This window comes from Harpegnathos saltator, unplaced genomic scaffold (assembly GCF_003227715.2).
Source record: "Harpegnathos saltator strain DR-91 unplaced genomic scaffold, Hsal_v8.6 scaffold835, whole genome shotgun sequence".
Classification (NCBI taxonomy): Eukaryota; Metazoa; Arthropoda; class Insecta; order Hymenoptera; family Formicidae; genus Harpegnathos; species Harpegnathos saltator.
In genome coordinates, this window is record NW_020230688.1 from 80,506 (window position 1) to 93,656 (window position 13,151).

The 13,151-nt window shown below is 38.3% G+C and overlaps 3 protein-coding genes across 7 annotated transcripts; 1 reads left to right on the forward strand and 2 right to left on the reverse strand.

Moving 5' to 3' along the window:
* Window positions 1-538: 538 nt before the first annotated feature.
* SCCRO4 (DCN1-like protein SCCRO4) lies at window positions 539-4,660 on the forward strand. Of its 3 annotated transcripts, none has more exons than XM_025307170.1 (5): window positions 539-669; window positions 2,487-2,628; window positions 2,879-3,245; window positions 3,340-3,547; window positions 3,638-4,660. In XM_025307170.1, the coding sequence occupies exons 2-5, from the start codon at window positions 2,498-2,500 to the stop codon at window positions 3,721-3,723; spliced, it is 792 nt and encodes a 263-aa protein (XP_025162955.1). In that variant the 5' UTR covers window positions 539-669; window positions 2,487-2,497; the 3' UTR covers window positions 3,724-4,660. The 3 variants fall into 3 exon arrangements, with proteins under 3 accessions (XP_025162955.1, XP_011154733.1, XP_011154732.1); XM_011156431.3 differs by lacking the exon at window positions 539-669 and adding an exon at window positions 834-1,177; XM_011156430.3 differs by lacking the exon at window positions 539-669 and adding an exon at window positions 838-1,569.
* A 1,097-nt stretch (window positions 4,661-5,757) lies between these two features.
* On the reverse strand, window positions 5,758-9,817 carry LOC105192355 (Gustatory receptor-like Holozoa). 3 transcript variants are annotated; one of them, XM_011156426.3, is made up of 7 exons: window positions 9,174-9,817; window positions 8,880-8,996; window positions 8,468-8,697; window positions 7,753-8,124; window positions 7,086-7,266; window positions 6,783-6,998; window positions 5,758-6,440 (listed from the first exon to the last, which is right to left on the reverse strand). In XM_011156426.3, the coding sequence occupies exons 1-7, from the start codon at window positions 9,201-9,203 to the stop codon at window positions 6,198-6,200; spliced, it is 1,389 nt and encodes a 462-aa protein (XP_011154728.1). In that variant the 5' UTR covers window positions 9,204-9,817; the 3' UTR covers window positions 5,758-6,197. The 3 variants fall into 3 exon arrangements, with proteins under 3 accessions (XP_011154728.1, XP_011154730.1, XP_011154731.1); XM_011156428.3 differs by having other exon boundaries at window positions 9,573-9,816; XM_011156429.3 differs by having other exon boundaries at window positions 9,221-9,816.
* Window positions 9,818-9,871: 54 nt separating this feature from the next.
* LOC105192354 (lethal (2) 34Fd) lies at window positions 9,872-13,151 on the reverse strand. The gene is made up of 11 exons (XM_011156425.3): window positions 12,974-13,151; window positions 12,852-12,897; window positions 12,488-12,702; window positions 12,268-12,404; window positions 11,922-12,131; window positions 11,612-11,840; window positions 11,054-11,473; window positions 10,648-10,933; window positions 10,312-10,558; window positions 10,126-10,222; window positions 9,872-10,040 (listed from the first exon to the last, which is right to left on the reverse strand). Exons 1-11 carry the CDS (start codon window positions 13,037-13,039, stop codon window positions 9,948-9,950), a joined length of 2,046 nt encoding a protein of 681 aa, XP_011154727.1. The 5' UTR covers window positions 13,040-13,151; the 3' UTR covers window positions 9,872-9,947.

The window sequence follows — 13,151 nt, forward strand, 5'->3', positions numbered from 1 at the left end:
ATTATTTCAAATATTAAGCATGACTTGATTGAAATTCATAGTTTCGAGGAACATATCCTCGTTCACACATTGTAAATCGGGTTTCAAAAAGATTTGAATATTTTTTTCCGAATGCATTGAAAAAAGTTTCGTTGATAAATTCAATATTTGATAATCAAATTTTTCATGAATTTTAATTGTTGCGAGGAAGGACACATGATCAGTACGCGGCACGGGAGACTTTTTCTCGAAGAACTCTCAAAATTCTCGTCGGACATTTGATACATTCCTAACAGCATCCAAAAAAAGAAAAAAAGTGTCAAACCGTTTTGAAATTCAATGTATCGTTCTATGTTGGAAGGATCTGATTTCACGAAGGAAACTGGAAAATTAAAGAGATATACCTTTAAATTTGCCGCCACAATCGGGCGACAAAATTACATCCAGTCGTAAATCGTGAAACACGCTAGTGAGGGCAGATATTCGCGCTGGAAGCTCTATCGAAGACGGACCGATCGATGTATCGACCGGCCGGGTATCGATTACCAGTAGCGGCGTGATCGATACACGCGCCGCGACTACCCGCGAATACGAATTTGATTTCAGTACGCGTCTCGCCGGCAACAACAAGCAAGGATAAACGGCACGTCCACGGTGCTCCAGCGGTTGTTCTCGAGCAAGAAAAGCAAGGTAGGCAGAGCCGTGCCGTCCGTTTTTCCTCCGACTCCCACGCGATTCGCACTCTCGCGCTCCCTCGTTCGCGAACGTTCGCGCCGCTGAGGCGCCGCGCGTTCCAGCGCGATAAAAGCGCATCTAATATTACGACATGACTCACGCCACGATTCTCGCGATCCGCTTGCGACGAACCTGAGAGACTGTTCCCGTTTTCGTGGCCGTTCGCATTCGCGTCTACTCTCCGCGCACACAGCAGTCCTCTCTTTTTCTCTCTCTCTCTCTCTCTCTCTGTCTCTGTCTCTCCGTCCTTCCGTCATTCTCTTTTTGTATCTCCCTCTCTTTTTTTTCCTCGCTGCGTGCTGTTATATGTACGATACTTCTCTGGCGATTTTACTAGTGCACGAGTGCGAGAGCGAGCGCGTATCCGTCCGGCGATAACGTGACTGCCGAATAGTAATCGTCGGATTGTTTAGGCGTGCTGAATCGTCACGAGTTGAGATCGCCGCTCGCGGTAGCCCTTCAGGTAGCCCGAGAGAGATCACATGTGCTTACAAGTCGCTCTTGCAGAGCCCAGCAGTGTGATCGAGAACCCGACGATTGTTGCGTGATACTCGAATTTAATTGACGTTCCTAACCTCACTTTGCGATAACTCGCTCAGTCGCTCGCTCTCTCTCTCTCTCTCGCTCTCTCTCTCTCTCTCTCTCTCTCTCTCTTTCTCACTCACTCACTCACGCTCTGTCTCTCTCTCTCCTCTCTTTCTCACTCTCTGTCTCACTCTTCCTTCTGCCTTGGCCACGGAGAGATGTCAGTTTAACGTCGACGAAAAAAATCCAGTTGCATTGCTCTCGCGGCTGCTGCTCGCCTCTAAATATCGCTTAACCCGATAACTCGATAACGTACATCTCCGCTGCGTGGTAAGAGAGCTTAATCACTTATCGTCCGCAAGATCCTCCCGTCATCCTGACTCTTGCATACCTTGTCCTTTTTCCATCCTGTATCAATGATTCAAACACCGTGTTAATTTCGCACGTGCATTTCCATTATCTCGTATTTCTCCACGTTATTCCGCGGCCTTATTCTTCTTGGAAAAAAAAAGTAAAAAATGCAAAGCCGCTTTTGTTACGTGACGATAACGTAGACATTGTCTTGTGGAAGTGGCATGTATTATTTATAAACATTTACAATAATATCTCAGTTTATATTTGCTATATACAATTACTGCAGTATTCACAGCGCTACTTTACCTTTTTGGGCTACATTTCCTTTTTGGGATAGATGTTCCAAATTTTTCTCTTTAGTATATTTCACACAAGACAGTTAATTATCCCAAGTTGTCTCTAAACAGTCTATAATTTTTCCGTTGACTGTTACTATGAGCTTCACTTTGTGAGTGTGAATTACAAATGTTGTGAAATATTTATATTTTTAACAATTTTATTTGTATAAAGTCATATCTTCCACAAAACATGTCTCTCTGCTATTTCACAGTAATTAAGTATATATAAATCTACATGATATATAAAGCAATGATCTTATCTCATTGAAACAGGATGTATAGATAAACAGATCTATAAGAACATTTATAAATTAATCCTTCAGTATACATGCATTTACCTATAAATGTAAAATATTCATCTCATGTATCATTTTTGTTTGTCATTTTCTTAAATATATTTATTTAGTAAGTGCTATATGAACAAACTGTTACTTGAAATATAATTATAACTATATAAAAATTACTATATCTTGAGTATATTAAGAGAATACATCGAACTCTAAGTATTTCGCTAGAAAATTTTGTGCCTAAATAACATAGGTATTTTTATTTCAGTGAAGGAAGGGATGCCACGAGGCAAGCGTAGAGGACTTTCTAATACAAATCACAACCATACTTCTGTTGAAATGTCACCTAGTGCCCATGAAGAAGGTCTACCTAGACATCCTTCAAAACGGTTAAGGCAACATACCTCCAGGTAAATTGCAACAACATTATTTATGATAGTCTATGAGTACTTATATTGCTACTTGTCAAATATTGCTCAATACCAACAACAATCTATAACATTCTGATTTAATTGTGTTGCAATGAATAATTGATGCATATGTCATATATATAAATGTAAAACAAATACTTGAGAGAAGTAAGAAAAGAACATATATTGCAGAAGAAGGTTCGCATACATAATTGTTTCTATGATATATAAATAATATTTTTGTTTGCAGTGCCCGACGTTATACAAAAAACGAGGATATATCCAGTGCATCAACCTTTTCACAGAAGCGTTGTATTACCTGGTTCAGGGAATATACCACACCAGACGAACCGGATACTCTTGGGCCTGAAGGAATGGAGAAATTCTGTGAAGATATTGGGGTAGAACCTGAAAACGTAGTAATGCTCGTTCTTGCGTACACAATGAATGCACGTCAAATGGGCTTCTTTACGCTGAGCGAGTGGTTGAAAGGTTTTTCGGAACTCCAGTGTGACTCCATTAGTAAAGTACAACAAAAGCTCGAGTACCTAAGGAATCAATTAAATGACCCACACACGTTTAAGGGAATCTACAGATATGCTTATGACTTCGCTAGAGTACGTATGCTTCTGTATACGTTAATATATGCACAGGATGAATGTCGAATATCCTAGCAAGAATTGATTAATTATGTCATCAAAATTCCCGCAGGATAAAGATCAGCGAAGTATGGACATGGAAACCGCAAGAGTAATGCTACAGCTGCTTTTGGGTAAACATTGGCCCTTATTTACGCAATTTGCTCAGTTCCTAGATCAATCCAAGTACAAAGTGATCAATAAGGATCAATGGTGCAACATATTAGAATTTTCACGTACAATCAATCACGATTTATCTAATTATGATTTAGATGGAGCATGTAAGTACAGTGAGATGGAGTGTTTGTATTGTTAAACGGAGTGCGATAGATTATCTCGCATACGTGTGGATAACGTAGAGATTCTTTCAGGGCCAGTAATGCTCGACGAGTTTGTCGAGTGGTTAAAAATTCAACGGGGTGAGGATGCATCATCGACAGAAGCAAGAGGCAGCTGAAACATCTTATGAGAATAGTCTATTGAACTAAGAACAATTCATCTCTCTTTTTGTCATAAAGACTTTGTTAATAATGAAATTTCCGTTTACGAATCGTGCTCTCGCGACATTTCACTTCACATGCGTCACATTCGTATTATCTCTTATTTCTTTAATTTTTTTTTTATTAAACGATAATAATGTATTATAAGTAGCTTATCTCTTGATATGATTTATGGTAACTTTTACACACGATTGAGTTCAAACGTACTCAATTACTTTCATCTACTTACAGTTGATCCGGGGTTTGTCGCAGAAACTTTTGTGATTAAAAATAAAACTATTTTGATATATAAAATTTACTTGTGCAATTTTTATAAGGATAATTTCGAGATAATGAATTCTCCATGATGTAAGCAAGCTAAAATCATGTAACATTTTCCAAATTGAGTAATACGCTTGAAGATGATTACCATCAACATACAGTGACTGTAGAATGCACACTTTATGTCATTGCGAATATGTTGAACATATTATTTAAATAAACTAATAAAAGAGTAACCATACACAACTTTCACATTCCAAGTCGATAATACGAATTGTCTGGATATTCATTAACACGTTTCGAGCAAATTTCGAAAATTCGTTTCTAATTTTGTATTTTATTTGTCATGAATATCTTGTGTAATACCGATTTTTTCTTACAAAATTTTCATTTTATGTATAATATTGTCATTGAACACGACATTTAACATGAATATCATTAAGTAGAATCATCGGCGAAATAAAACACATTATGCCAGGTGCTACTACACAACGTTTAGTATTCTAAAAGCAGTATCATAAAGTGTCGATATCACGCTATTTAGTCAAAATTAAGTAAATCTTGTAAATGCTGAAATTATCGATGTATATTAGAATAACGAACTCTTATTAAAACATTGTAATATTTATTAAGTACAACTACTTCTCTCGACCTTTCGAATTCACCGATATCATAATATATGCTTTTACTGATAAGGATACAAAATCCATCAATACAAAAAAGGGGCTCTTGTTTCGCGATTGTTTATTTATAAAAAGAGAAAAAGAATGTTATGCTACTATATCTCAAATTATTGTTTCATCCAATAGTTTTAATGATGCGTGTACCTATCCGTCGATTGTTACATCATTCAATTTCTGCGACTGTCTCTTATCTCAAATTTTTAATATCAAGATTTAATATATTTTAGAGCACACACACGTCGCCCAACAACTTCTACAAAGATTTTGAAACTGTATGTATAATGATTATACAAGACAACCATGTAAAATATATTAGTTTGATAAAATGTTAATCCCGTTTTCATTTGATAGATTTATCATGATTTACTAGGCTTTTCAACTTACGCGTCACTAGGAAGAGAGTCATTCTGTAAGTAAACTTCATCAACGATCACATTCAACAGTCAAGCAATTAACACATCACAAGTTTGTTCAATTGTTAAACTTATTTCGTATATTCGAATATGCATATATTTCTTTTGCATGTGTATTTCTATTATATCAATAATGTAATTAATATAATTATATTAACGATATAATTCCCGCGTGTTTATCTCATAATCTCTTCTAAATACGATGAATATAAATTTTCTGAAAAGAAAATATGTACTCATTGTAGCGGATTATAATGCGTTCTAGGCTGCAGCATTATTACTGCCATATATTTGGAGTATGTATAATGTATTGGATATAACGAGAAACAAATAAAATACTTTTTCCAGTATTTCATTTATCACTCTCGATCGACATTCTTGTGCGATTCAAGTATTATATAACATCTTTATAGAAAGCAAGAGAGCATATAAAAAATACGTTCCTCAAACATTTTTTTTTAATATATAAATTGACTACCGATATGTATACACATATATGCACACCTATATATATATATATATATATATATATATTAATAACGATATGATTATATATAATTGCTTTAACATTATATACAGATACATATTAACAATATTAACAATATATTTAGGATAATATTACTACATCGTTCGAAGTTGCATAAAATACGCAATTTCTAATACAAATACATTAGAAATGGTAATTAATAGTAATCACAACCGTTATATAATGATTGTCTATAATATGAGTGTAAAAAGTGCTTGTGTGTGAAAGTATTTTTAAGCCTTAAATAACTTATTAGATGGCTATGGATAATACACTTTGAATAAACAATAGCGTTAGACCGTTGTGTACTTGAAATACACAAGGGATGCATTATGCGATACATTTCAATTATATATCACCTCGAATTCTTCGTATTCCTGTGAAAATGAAGATTGTGTATTGCGTACAAAATTATGCGGTAAGCTCATGATGAGCATATAAAATTATACGTAATGCGCATTTTTTTTTGGAAACTCGGATCCAAGATGATTCGGAAATGAGATCCTCTCGGAAAGTAAATCCCCTCCTTCGACGAAGGTCCCGTACGGTCACGGGAAGAACCGGCATTGTCCTAAGGTGAGCATAGAAATGCTGCCGATAGTTAGCAGTAGACACAGGTACCTGCCTGTGATGGGTACTCTGAACAATCTGGCGTACATCCTCAAAGAGGACGTGTACAGCAGTATAGTATCAAGATCTTGTCCCGGAGTACCTTGGTACACGAACGGCCGGACGCGTACTTCGTGCCCTATGGTCTGTATCGTGGAACAAGCGGTGGTTAAACGCGCGGCCTGAAGAAGACAATGAGCGAGTCAATGAGAGATGTCACGATACAACAACAGAGTAGCGCGATTCGGTGAGCAGAAAATTACTGGTAGAGCGTTACTGCAACTATATCCAGTCAGAACCATAACGTTGTTTCGACTTTGATTTCGATTGACGTTGAAATGGTCGATGAGCCGTTGAATCAACGTTAATTCAATCCTCATCGACGTCGAATCAACATTGTGGTTCTGTCTACTCAACAGCGCGTAATATTTTCTAACATGTAGGTTTTAACCGTCGTATCAATATCATTATGAATAACTTCAGCATTATCGTCGACTTAATGTTTTTTGTTTACAGCCGTTTACCTGCACGAATGGTGCGATCGATATCAAGATCCACAACATAACGTTCATCACATTGACGTATGTGACTGGATTTTTCTCGATCTCGTCGGTATCATATTGAAACAGCCAGATAATACCAGCAGCCGCCCACGATAGGTTGACTATAGTGTAAATGCACACAGTCGGGCCCAGCTCGTCGTTGAAGTATTTCAGTAGCTTCTTGAATTCGCAAATTTCCTGCAAATACGCACAAACTCTGTGATTTCTGCTTCCTGACGGAAGATGCAACGGACGGAGTGTCGTTAGAACGTATCGACTGCGTACCCTCATCCAATCGATGGGCGGCAGAGTGTGCTGGAGCAATTTACCACGTAGGAAGTACAGATGCGACATCAGCAGCTGCCCTTGCAAGCAGTAACTCGTTATGATAGTTCCTTGAACCATGTCGTGCCATAAGGTGCAGACGATCAGGAATACCTTCAACGTTATCTTCACTTGGTGAGGACTGCAACAAGGATACATAATATGGCAAATTGACGTGCAAAATAGAGAGTCAGACGGTAATTATTGCCATCCTGAGTAACTCGCCATCGAGCTTTTCTTCGATGAAGTAAGAACCGGAAGAAAGCGTTACCGCCGTAAGACGAACGCTTCGGTATCGCGTAATTTTTCAAAATTCAATTTTTCTTCCACTCTCAGATTTTGAAGATATTCAAGGTGGTAACACGGTCATCGTCTCACCGTCTGTATAGATGTAGAAGAAACAAGAAGTACAGATCAGATGTATAAAAACATCCGGTGTAAAATCGTCATTCAGAAGAGAAGGTCAAAAGAACACGGCCAGGACACAGGATGCAAGTGTGCAAGGATTCACGTCGTCTCGGTCGAGGGGTGAAACATTGCACACCTGCGTCCTGAATCAAAAGGTGCGACACAAACGTTACGTTACTCTGGCTCAGTCGGCTTTCAGCGGTAGGACTGACGGAATTACCTGTGTTCCAACCAGCGGAATGTAATATTTCCCTTCGCCATCAGGATATTCACCGTAACTAATGCCATAATCATCCACACGACGCTCAACGCTATGAACAGCCACAGTATATGGACAAGACGCTTCTGATTGCCGCGGTTCACGGGATTCGACGAGAGCAGGAAGGCTCTCTCCATCAGATTCTGCAGCTGTTCGTTCTCCTTAATGCGAAATAAGTACACTGTGTACATGTACGCGACTAGATGCAACGCGCTCGGGATCAGGTAGCTGAATATCATGTTCCCGTGGCAGAGCGACTGCGACCGTTCCCCGCCAATGTCCGACGCAGCGTTCTCCAATGGTAATACTTTGTAACAAAACCCCCGATCTCTCCTGAAAGTAACGAATGCGTTCTTACAAATGCCGCTAGCAGATCAGACATCTTCGCGTTAGTTATGTTTGATTTCCAGTAAACAAAAATCAACATCATGAAACGCTGTGTATCTCTTTCTCTCTCTCTCTCTCTCTCTCTCTTGGATGTTCTCACTTAATATTCCTAAAATATTTTCAAAAAATATATGATCTTCTCGAATAACACGAGACGGTTTTAGGTATCGAGGTGCTGAAGCTATTCGCGATGACATCGATATTAAATATCAAGTTAAAATCAAGCGTTATCGATGACTCTGCTCAGCGGATGTGGACATCGAGATTTCACGGACTAATCGCGCTTTACCTGAAGCAAGCCATGTACTGTAAAATGTACCCGATGCACATAAATACAGCGACTTGGAAGGTGTGAAGATTCGCCAGGATGCAGCACCGAGAGTCATCGCTGCTGGTTGCCTTCAATCCCATCACTGCCAGCAGTCTCAGGTACGGCATCAATATTTTGTGTTTGCAATAATGGAGCACCGCCGACGTACTCAGGTTCTCGTAATCCGGCATCTCGGCGATTTCGCCGACCTGTTCCGCGATATACAGATTCATATTTTAAGTCGCTTAGTTCGACGTAGAAATTTGCAGAAATTTGTGGCACTCTAAGTACCACGACATGCGGATTGAACAACAGAAGACACAGTTGTAGAATCACGCAGGAGTTTGCGAGAAACTGATGCGCGTACGTCAGTAACAAAACTAATACTCACCTCGGTGCTTTGAATATGCAGATCCGTTAATATGGAGATGGAGACCTGCGTGGATTCCTCATGATTCTGCTGAGGGGGTGGGTCCTTGCCATTTTTTGACTCGTTGTTAGAGTCCATCTACAAGAATTGCGGATAATTTTATTGTTAATGTTGTTTTGTTATACGACGGGAATTGTATGTGCTCTACAAAGAAGTAGACCCTCAGTGAATACATCTTCAAGTATCTACAATCGCGCGGCTCACTGTGAAGAACATAGAATTTATGAATATATTATGTTAAACAGGCACAATTACATGACGTATAATTATAATTTTGTATGTCATTGTACGTTGCTGATTACAATCGGAAATTAATCATCTTCCGTTTGCGCATTACGTTGTGCCAAGTATCGGATGGGGGACGAATACTGTACGCATCTTCCCGAAATGAAGATTCGATTGCGCGATGTTTGTTTACGTCCAAGCCCAAACAGCATTCTTCCGTAACTTAACATTAAGATTTGAGCCTATTAAGTCGCGGTGTACATGTCGGCGAGAGCACGAGAGAAAGAGAGAAGTAGAGCGTTTTATTGAAATATTGATATCTTATCTCGCGTGTGAGATGGCCGTCAACAGCACTTTGACGTTGTAGCTTTTTTGTGGCTGAATTAGACTTGGTAGACTTATTAATAAAAATAACAATTAGCGACTCACCAATGTCATTTCTCCTGGTCGAGTGCGACGCTTTTGAACTTGGAAACACTTGTATCAATAGTTCGACGCGCGGCTTTTTTTCTTTCACCCTAACATGTGAATTTAATTATATCACCGTTCGCCGATGACACTTCACCTCTGCCCGGAGATATCCACTGCGACTAAACAAATTGTTGCGCTCGCGGCGTTATGAATCGCATGGTAAGCACTCGCGGTGCATACGGAAATATGCATTAGGAGCAAGTGCGATTACGGAAAGAGAAAGAGAGAGAGAGAGAGAGAGAGAGAGACAGCAGATATACGAAGTTATCTTTGTATACATATTATTAAAAAATATTAACAATATACGTTGAACAAAAATCCATTGACGATAGATCAACGACGTCTCTTCTTGGAGATATTCCCTGCCGGTCGTAACAGGTGTTTAAACTCTTTCCTGTGATGTTTCACTTCCATAGGTCGTTTTCTCTGCGGAAGATAAAGAGAAGGTAAGATCAAGAATACGCGCATGGCGACATTTTCTTTCAGCGGACGATCGAACGAATAGACGTACCTTGCCGACGGTAAAAGTCATTTCTCGACAACCGCGCGAACCGGACACCTTCGCGTTGTGAACCTCCTCGTTCTTCAGTCTGTCCGAGAACGATGCTCTGCGAAAGATTGCAGCACAATTTTTGAGTACAACATTCGAAATGCCTATGTGCGACATGCGATAAGCCAAAGCGAGACTGTTATTTACTTGTTTCTCCTGGTCGTTGGCTCGCCCTCCTCGAACTTCACGCCATTCCTAATTTTGCCTAGCCTCGGCTCATTCTTCGCGGCCGGGTTATTATCCTCTTCCCCACTATTCTCTTGCTCCTCCTCCTCCTCCTCTCTCTCGTTCTTCTTTAGCAAGCGATAATTCTTTCGCACTTCTTTAGCCCACAGTTTCTCGTCGTCCGAGCTATCAGAGCTATCGTATTTGACGCTCTCGTCCGAGTTATTGCCTTTAAGAGCAAATTGATACAACATGAATTCTTTTTATACATGTAGATTCCTCGTAGGAGGGAACGGTATTTAAAATTTTCGTCGTTACCTTGCGCTCCATCTTCGTCAGGAATAGCCCGCGAGTCCTTTTCTTCCTGCGCTAATCGCTGCTTCAGTTCTTTAGCCTTGCTCTTATCAAGCTGAGAAATAACAGGATTTAATAGGATGTATTCTTCGGTATTTTTGTCGACTTGGAAATCGGGGTTGCTGAAGAGAGCCTTGAATCGCTCGTCATGCAGCAGAGTGGAAGACACCTGTTTCTTGCGATTTTTGTTGTTCGCATGGTCCATCAATTTCAACGCTAGCTCTTGATTCACGCTCGGTAACTTTTGTATCTGTTTAGTAGAGTAAGCATTTTATGAGAATGTGAATGTCGATTTCGAAAATGTTAACTATTTAAATATTTCAATGGAATACAACGTATGCATAAAGTGAATTAAAATCAAGTTAGATACCTGTACTCTGTTAGCGCATTCTTCCTTCATCTTCTCTCGAATTTTTTTCTTCTTATACTCTTCGAATTCAAACGGTTTCATTACGTCTCTTGCTTTCCTGTATAATCGTACATCCATGAAGTAACCGTGCATGTAAGCCCTCAGCAGGTTTGTGCCTTTTAGGTGCAAAAGATCCAATTCTTCTAATTCCTTCTCGGTGATAAATTTGTAATTGTCGTAGATAATATCGTAATTCAGCTCCTCCAATTCTTCCGTGAGGTTGTCGAGGAAACTACACCAGGGAGGTGCAGGTCCAAGACTAGGGATGTAATATATCTGCATCTTTGGAGTTTCATTAGCCATTAGGAGCATACCAGTGTTCGGTATGACGCACAAATCGTTCAAATCATTCTGAGCCTCTATAGAAGTGTAAATCTTGCCCTGGAAAGAAAACAATTCAGCTATAAAGTTTCAAGTAGAAAAAATTACAAATGTTACATTGTAGATTCTATGTTTATTCTTACAAATATGTGAAAAGAAAACTAAAAGTACGTGTATCTTATTATCAGTTTTACTTACACTGTTTTTCTCCCATATTTTTACAATGGAGCTATCCATAGAGTAAACAAGATCCATCTTTTCGTAAAACTCTATACTTCTGATTGGTAAGCCATACATATGGTCCTTCATTAAATATGGTTTACTGGATCTTATGTCATATAACATTACTTGCCCCGTCGATGTGCCAACTCCCAAGTTCAAACCTCCTTGAAATTTCAAAGCTGTGACTGCAGGAACTGTTTCAAACCTAGTGGAAAAACTCTTTCAGATTCTATCCATTATGCGAATCGCATCTGATGAAGAGATGGATTTTATTTTCATGTCTTACTTATCATGGATAATACAATGTAGAGCACAGTCCAATATGCCAACTTTCTTTTTCATCCTTGGGTCCCAAGCTTCAACTTTTCCTTCCTGTGTACCGACCGCGAGCAAATGATGTGATGGATTTATATCACATTTATTTATTGAACTTGCTTCAGTTTCAAATGATTGTAAAAACTGACCACGTTCGAGATTTATCCTGTAAATCTCATTACTGCAAAAATATATTGTAATCATTTCTATCTTTTTATAATTTAAATACATACATATATTTATGCATAATAGGAATTTCAGGTTATTTTATAATTATTAATTATAACAGATGCCAAAATATTGATTTCAGAACTAACCTATCACCCACAATAAAAGTATCACATGATGGATAGTGATATTTCAGATCTCTTCCAAATCGTGGTATCCTGAGTTTGAAATATTTTCCTTGAGCAGCATGAATTTCAATATTGCGGTCACAATGTAAAAATATTAACTAGAAGTAAAAATTCAATAAGATCATTATAATTTTGATTGTTCTATGTGATTTTAATAGGATGTTGTAAAATTCATACTTACTTTGCTATAATCATCTGACAATACTTCAAAAGTGACTACTTCAGAGTCAAAGCATCTCTCAAACTTCAATGACAAGTTTTGCACATCAAAACATTTCACACGTGGTTTGTAAATACCTGTTGCAAGAATATGTTGCCCATCTCTAGAAACTCTAATGGACGTACTCACACCAGGCATACTAAAGTCTTGAATAAGTTCTATGCGCCGTCGTATGTCTATTAGCAAATAATTATGTCAAATATTCTCAACCATCTCTTATGGAAGCAAAAAACTATGATATGTTAATAAACCTAGATGATTATTTCTAAATAAGACAGATAGAGCAAATTGCAAATTAATTTTTATTTTAATCCACAATCCTTACCGACATCTTTTTTTACTAAAGTCCTTCGTTTTCGTTCAGATAACCACTGAAAAATATAAGAAATGCACATTTAAATAAATATAACCTAAAAGAATTTAGCGTCATTATATCAATGATTTTACCTCAGGAAGAGATTTCCCAGCGCTAAGATTATAGATTTTTATATTATTCGGAGCGGAAACCTGCATTTCGGTACTTTTTATGCGACACAATATCTTATAAGTTATTTTAGATCCTGTACATCTTCATTTTTATAAAAGCTACAAACCGCACATGTGAGAGAATATTAATGATCTGTTC

Coding starts and splice junctions, on each gene's coding strand:
- SCCRO4 (XM_025307170.1), top strand. CDS start 2,498: ATGCCACGAGGCAAGCGTAGAGGACTTTCTAATACAAATCACAACCAT. Junction 2,629..2,878: donor TTAAGGCAACATACCTCCAG/GTAAATTGCAAC, acceptor TTTTGTTTGCAG/TGCCCGACGTTATACAAAAA. Junction 3,246..3,339: donor ATGCTTATGACTTCGCTAGA/GTACGTATGCTT, acceptor AAATTCCCGCAG/GATAAAGATCAGCGAAGTAT.
- LOC105192355 (XM_011156426.3), bottom strand. CDS start 9,203: ATGACATACAAAATTATAATTATACGTCAT. Junction 7,267..7,752: donor TTCCGCTGGTTGGAACACAG/GTAATTCCGTCA, acceptor TCCTTGTTGCAG/TCCTCACCAAGTGAAGATAA. Junction 6,441..6,782: donor CGATCGCACCATTCGTGCAG/GTAAACGGCTGT, acceptor TGTCTTCTTCAG/GCCGCGCGTTTAACCACCGC.
- LOC105192354 (XM_011156425.3), bottom strand. CDS start 13,039: ATGCAGGTTTCCGCTCCGAATAATATAAAAATCTATAATCTTAGCGCT. Junction 11,474..11,611: donor AAATATGGGAGAAAAACAGT/GTAAGTAAAACT, acceptor TTTTCTTTCCAG/GGCAAGATTTACACTTCTAT. Junction 10,934..11,053: donor AATGCGCTAACAGAGTACAG/GTATCTAACTTG, acceptor TCTACTAAACAG/ATACAAAAGTTACCGAGCGT.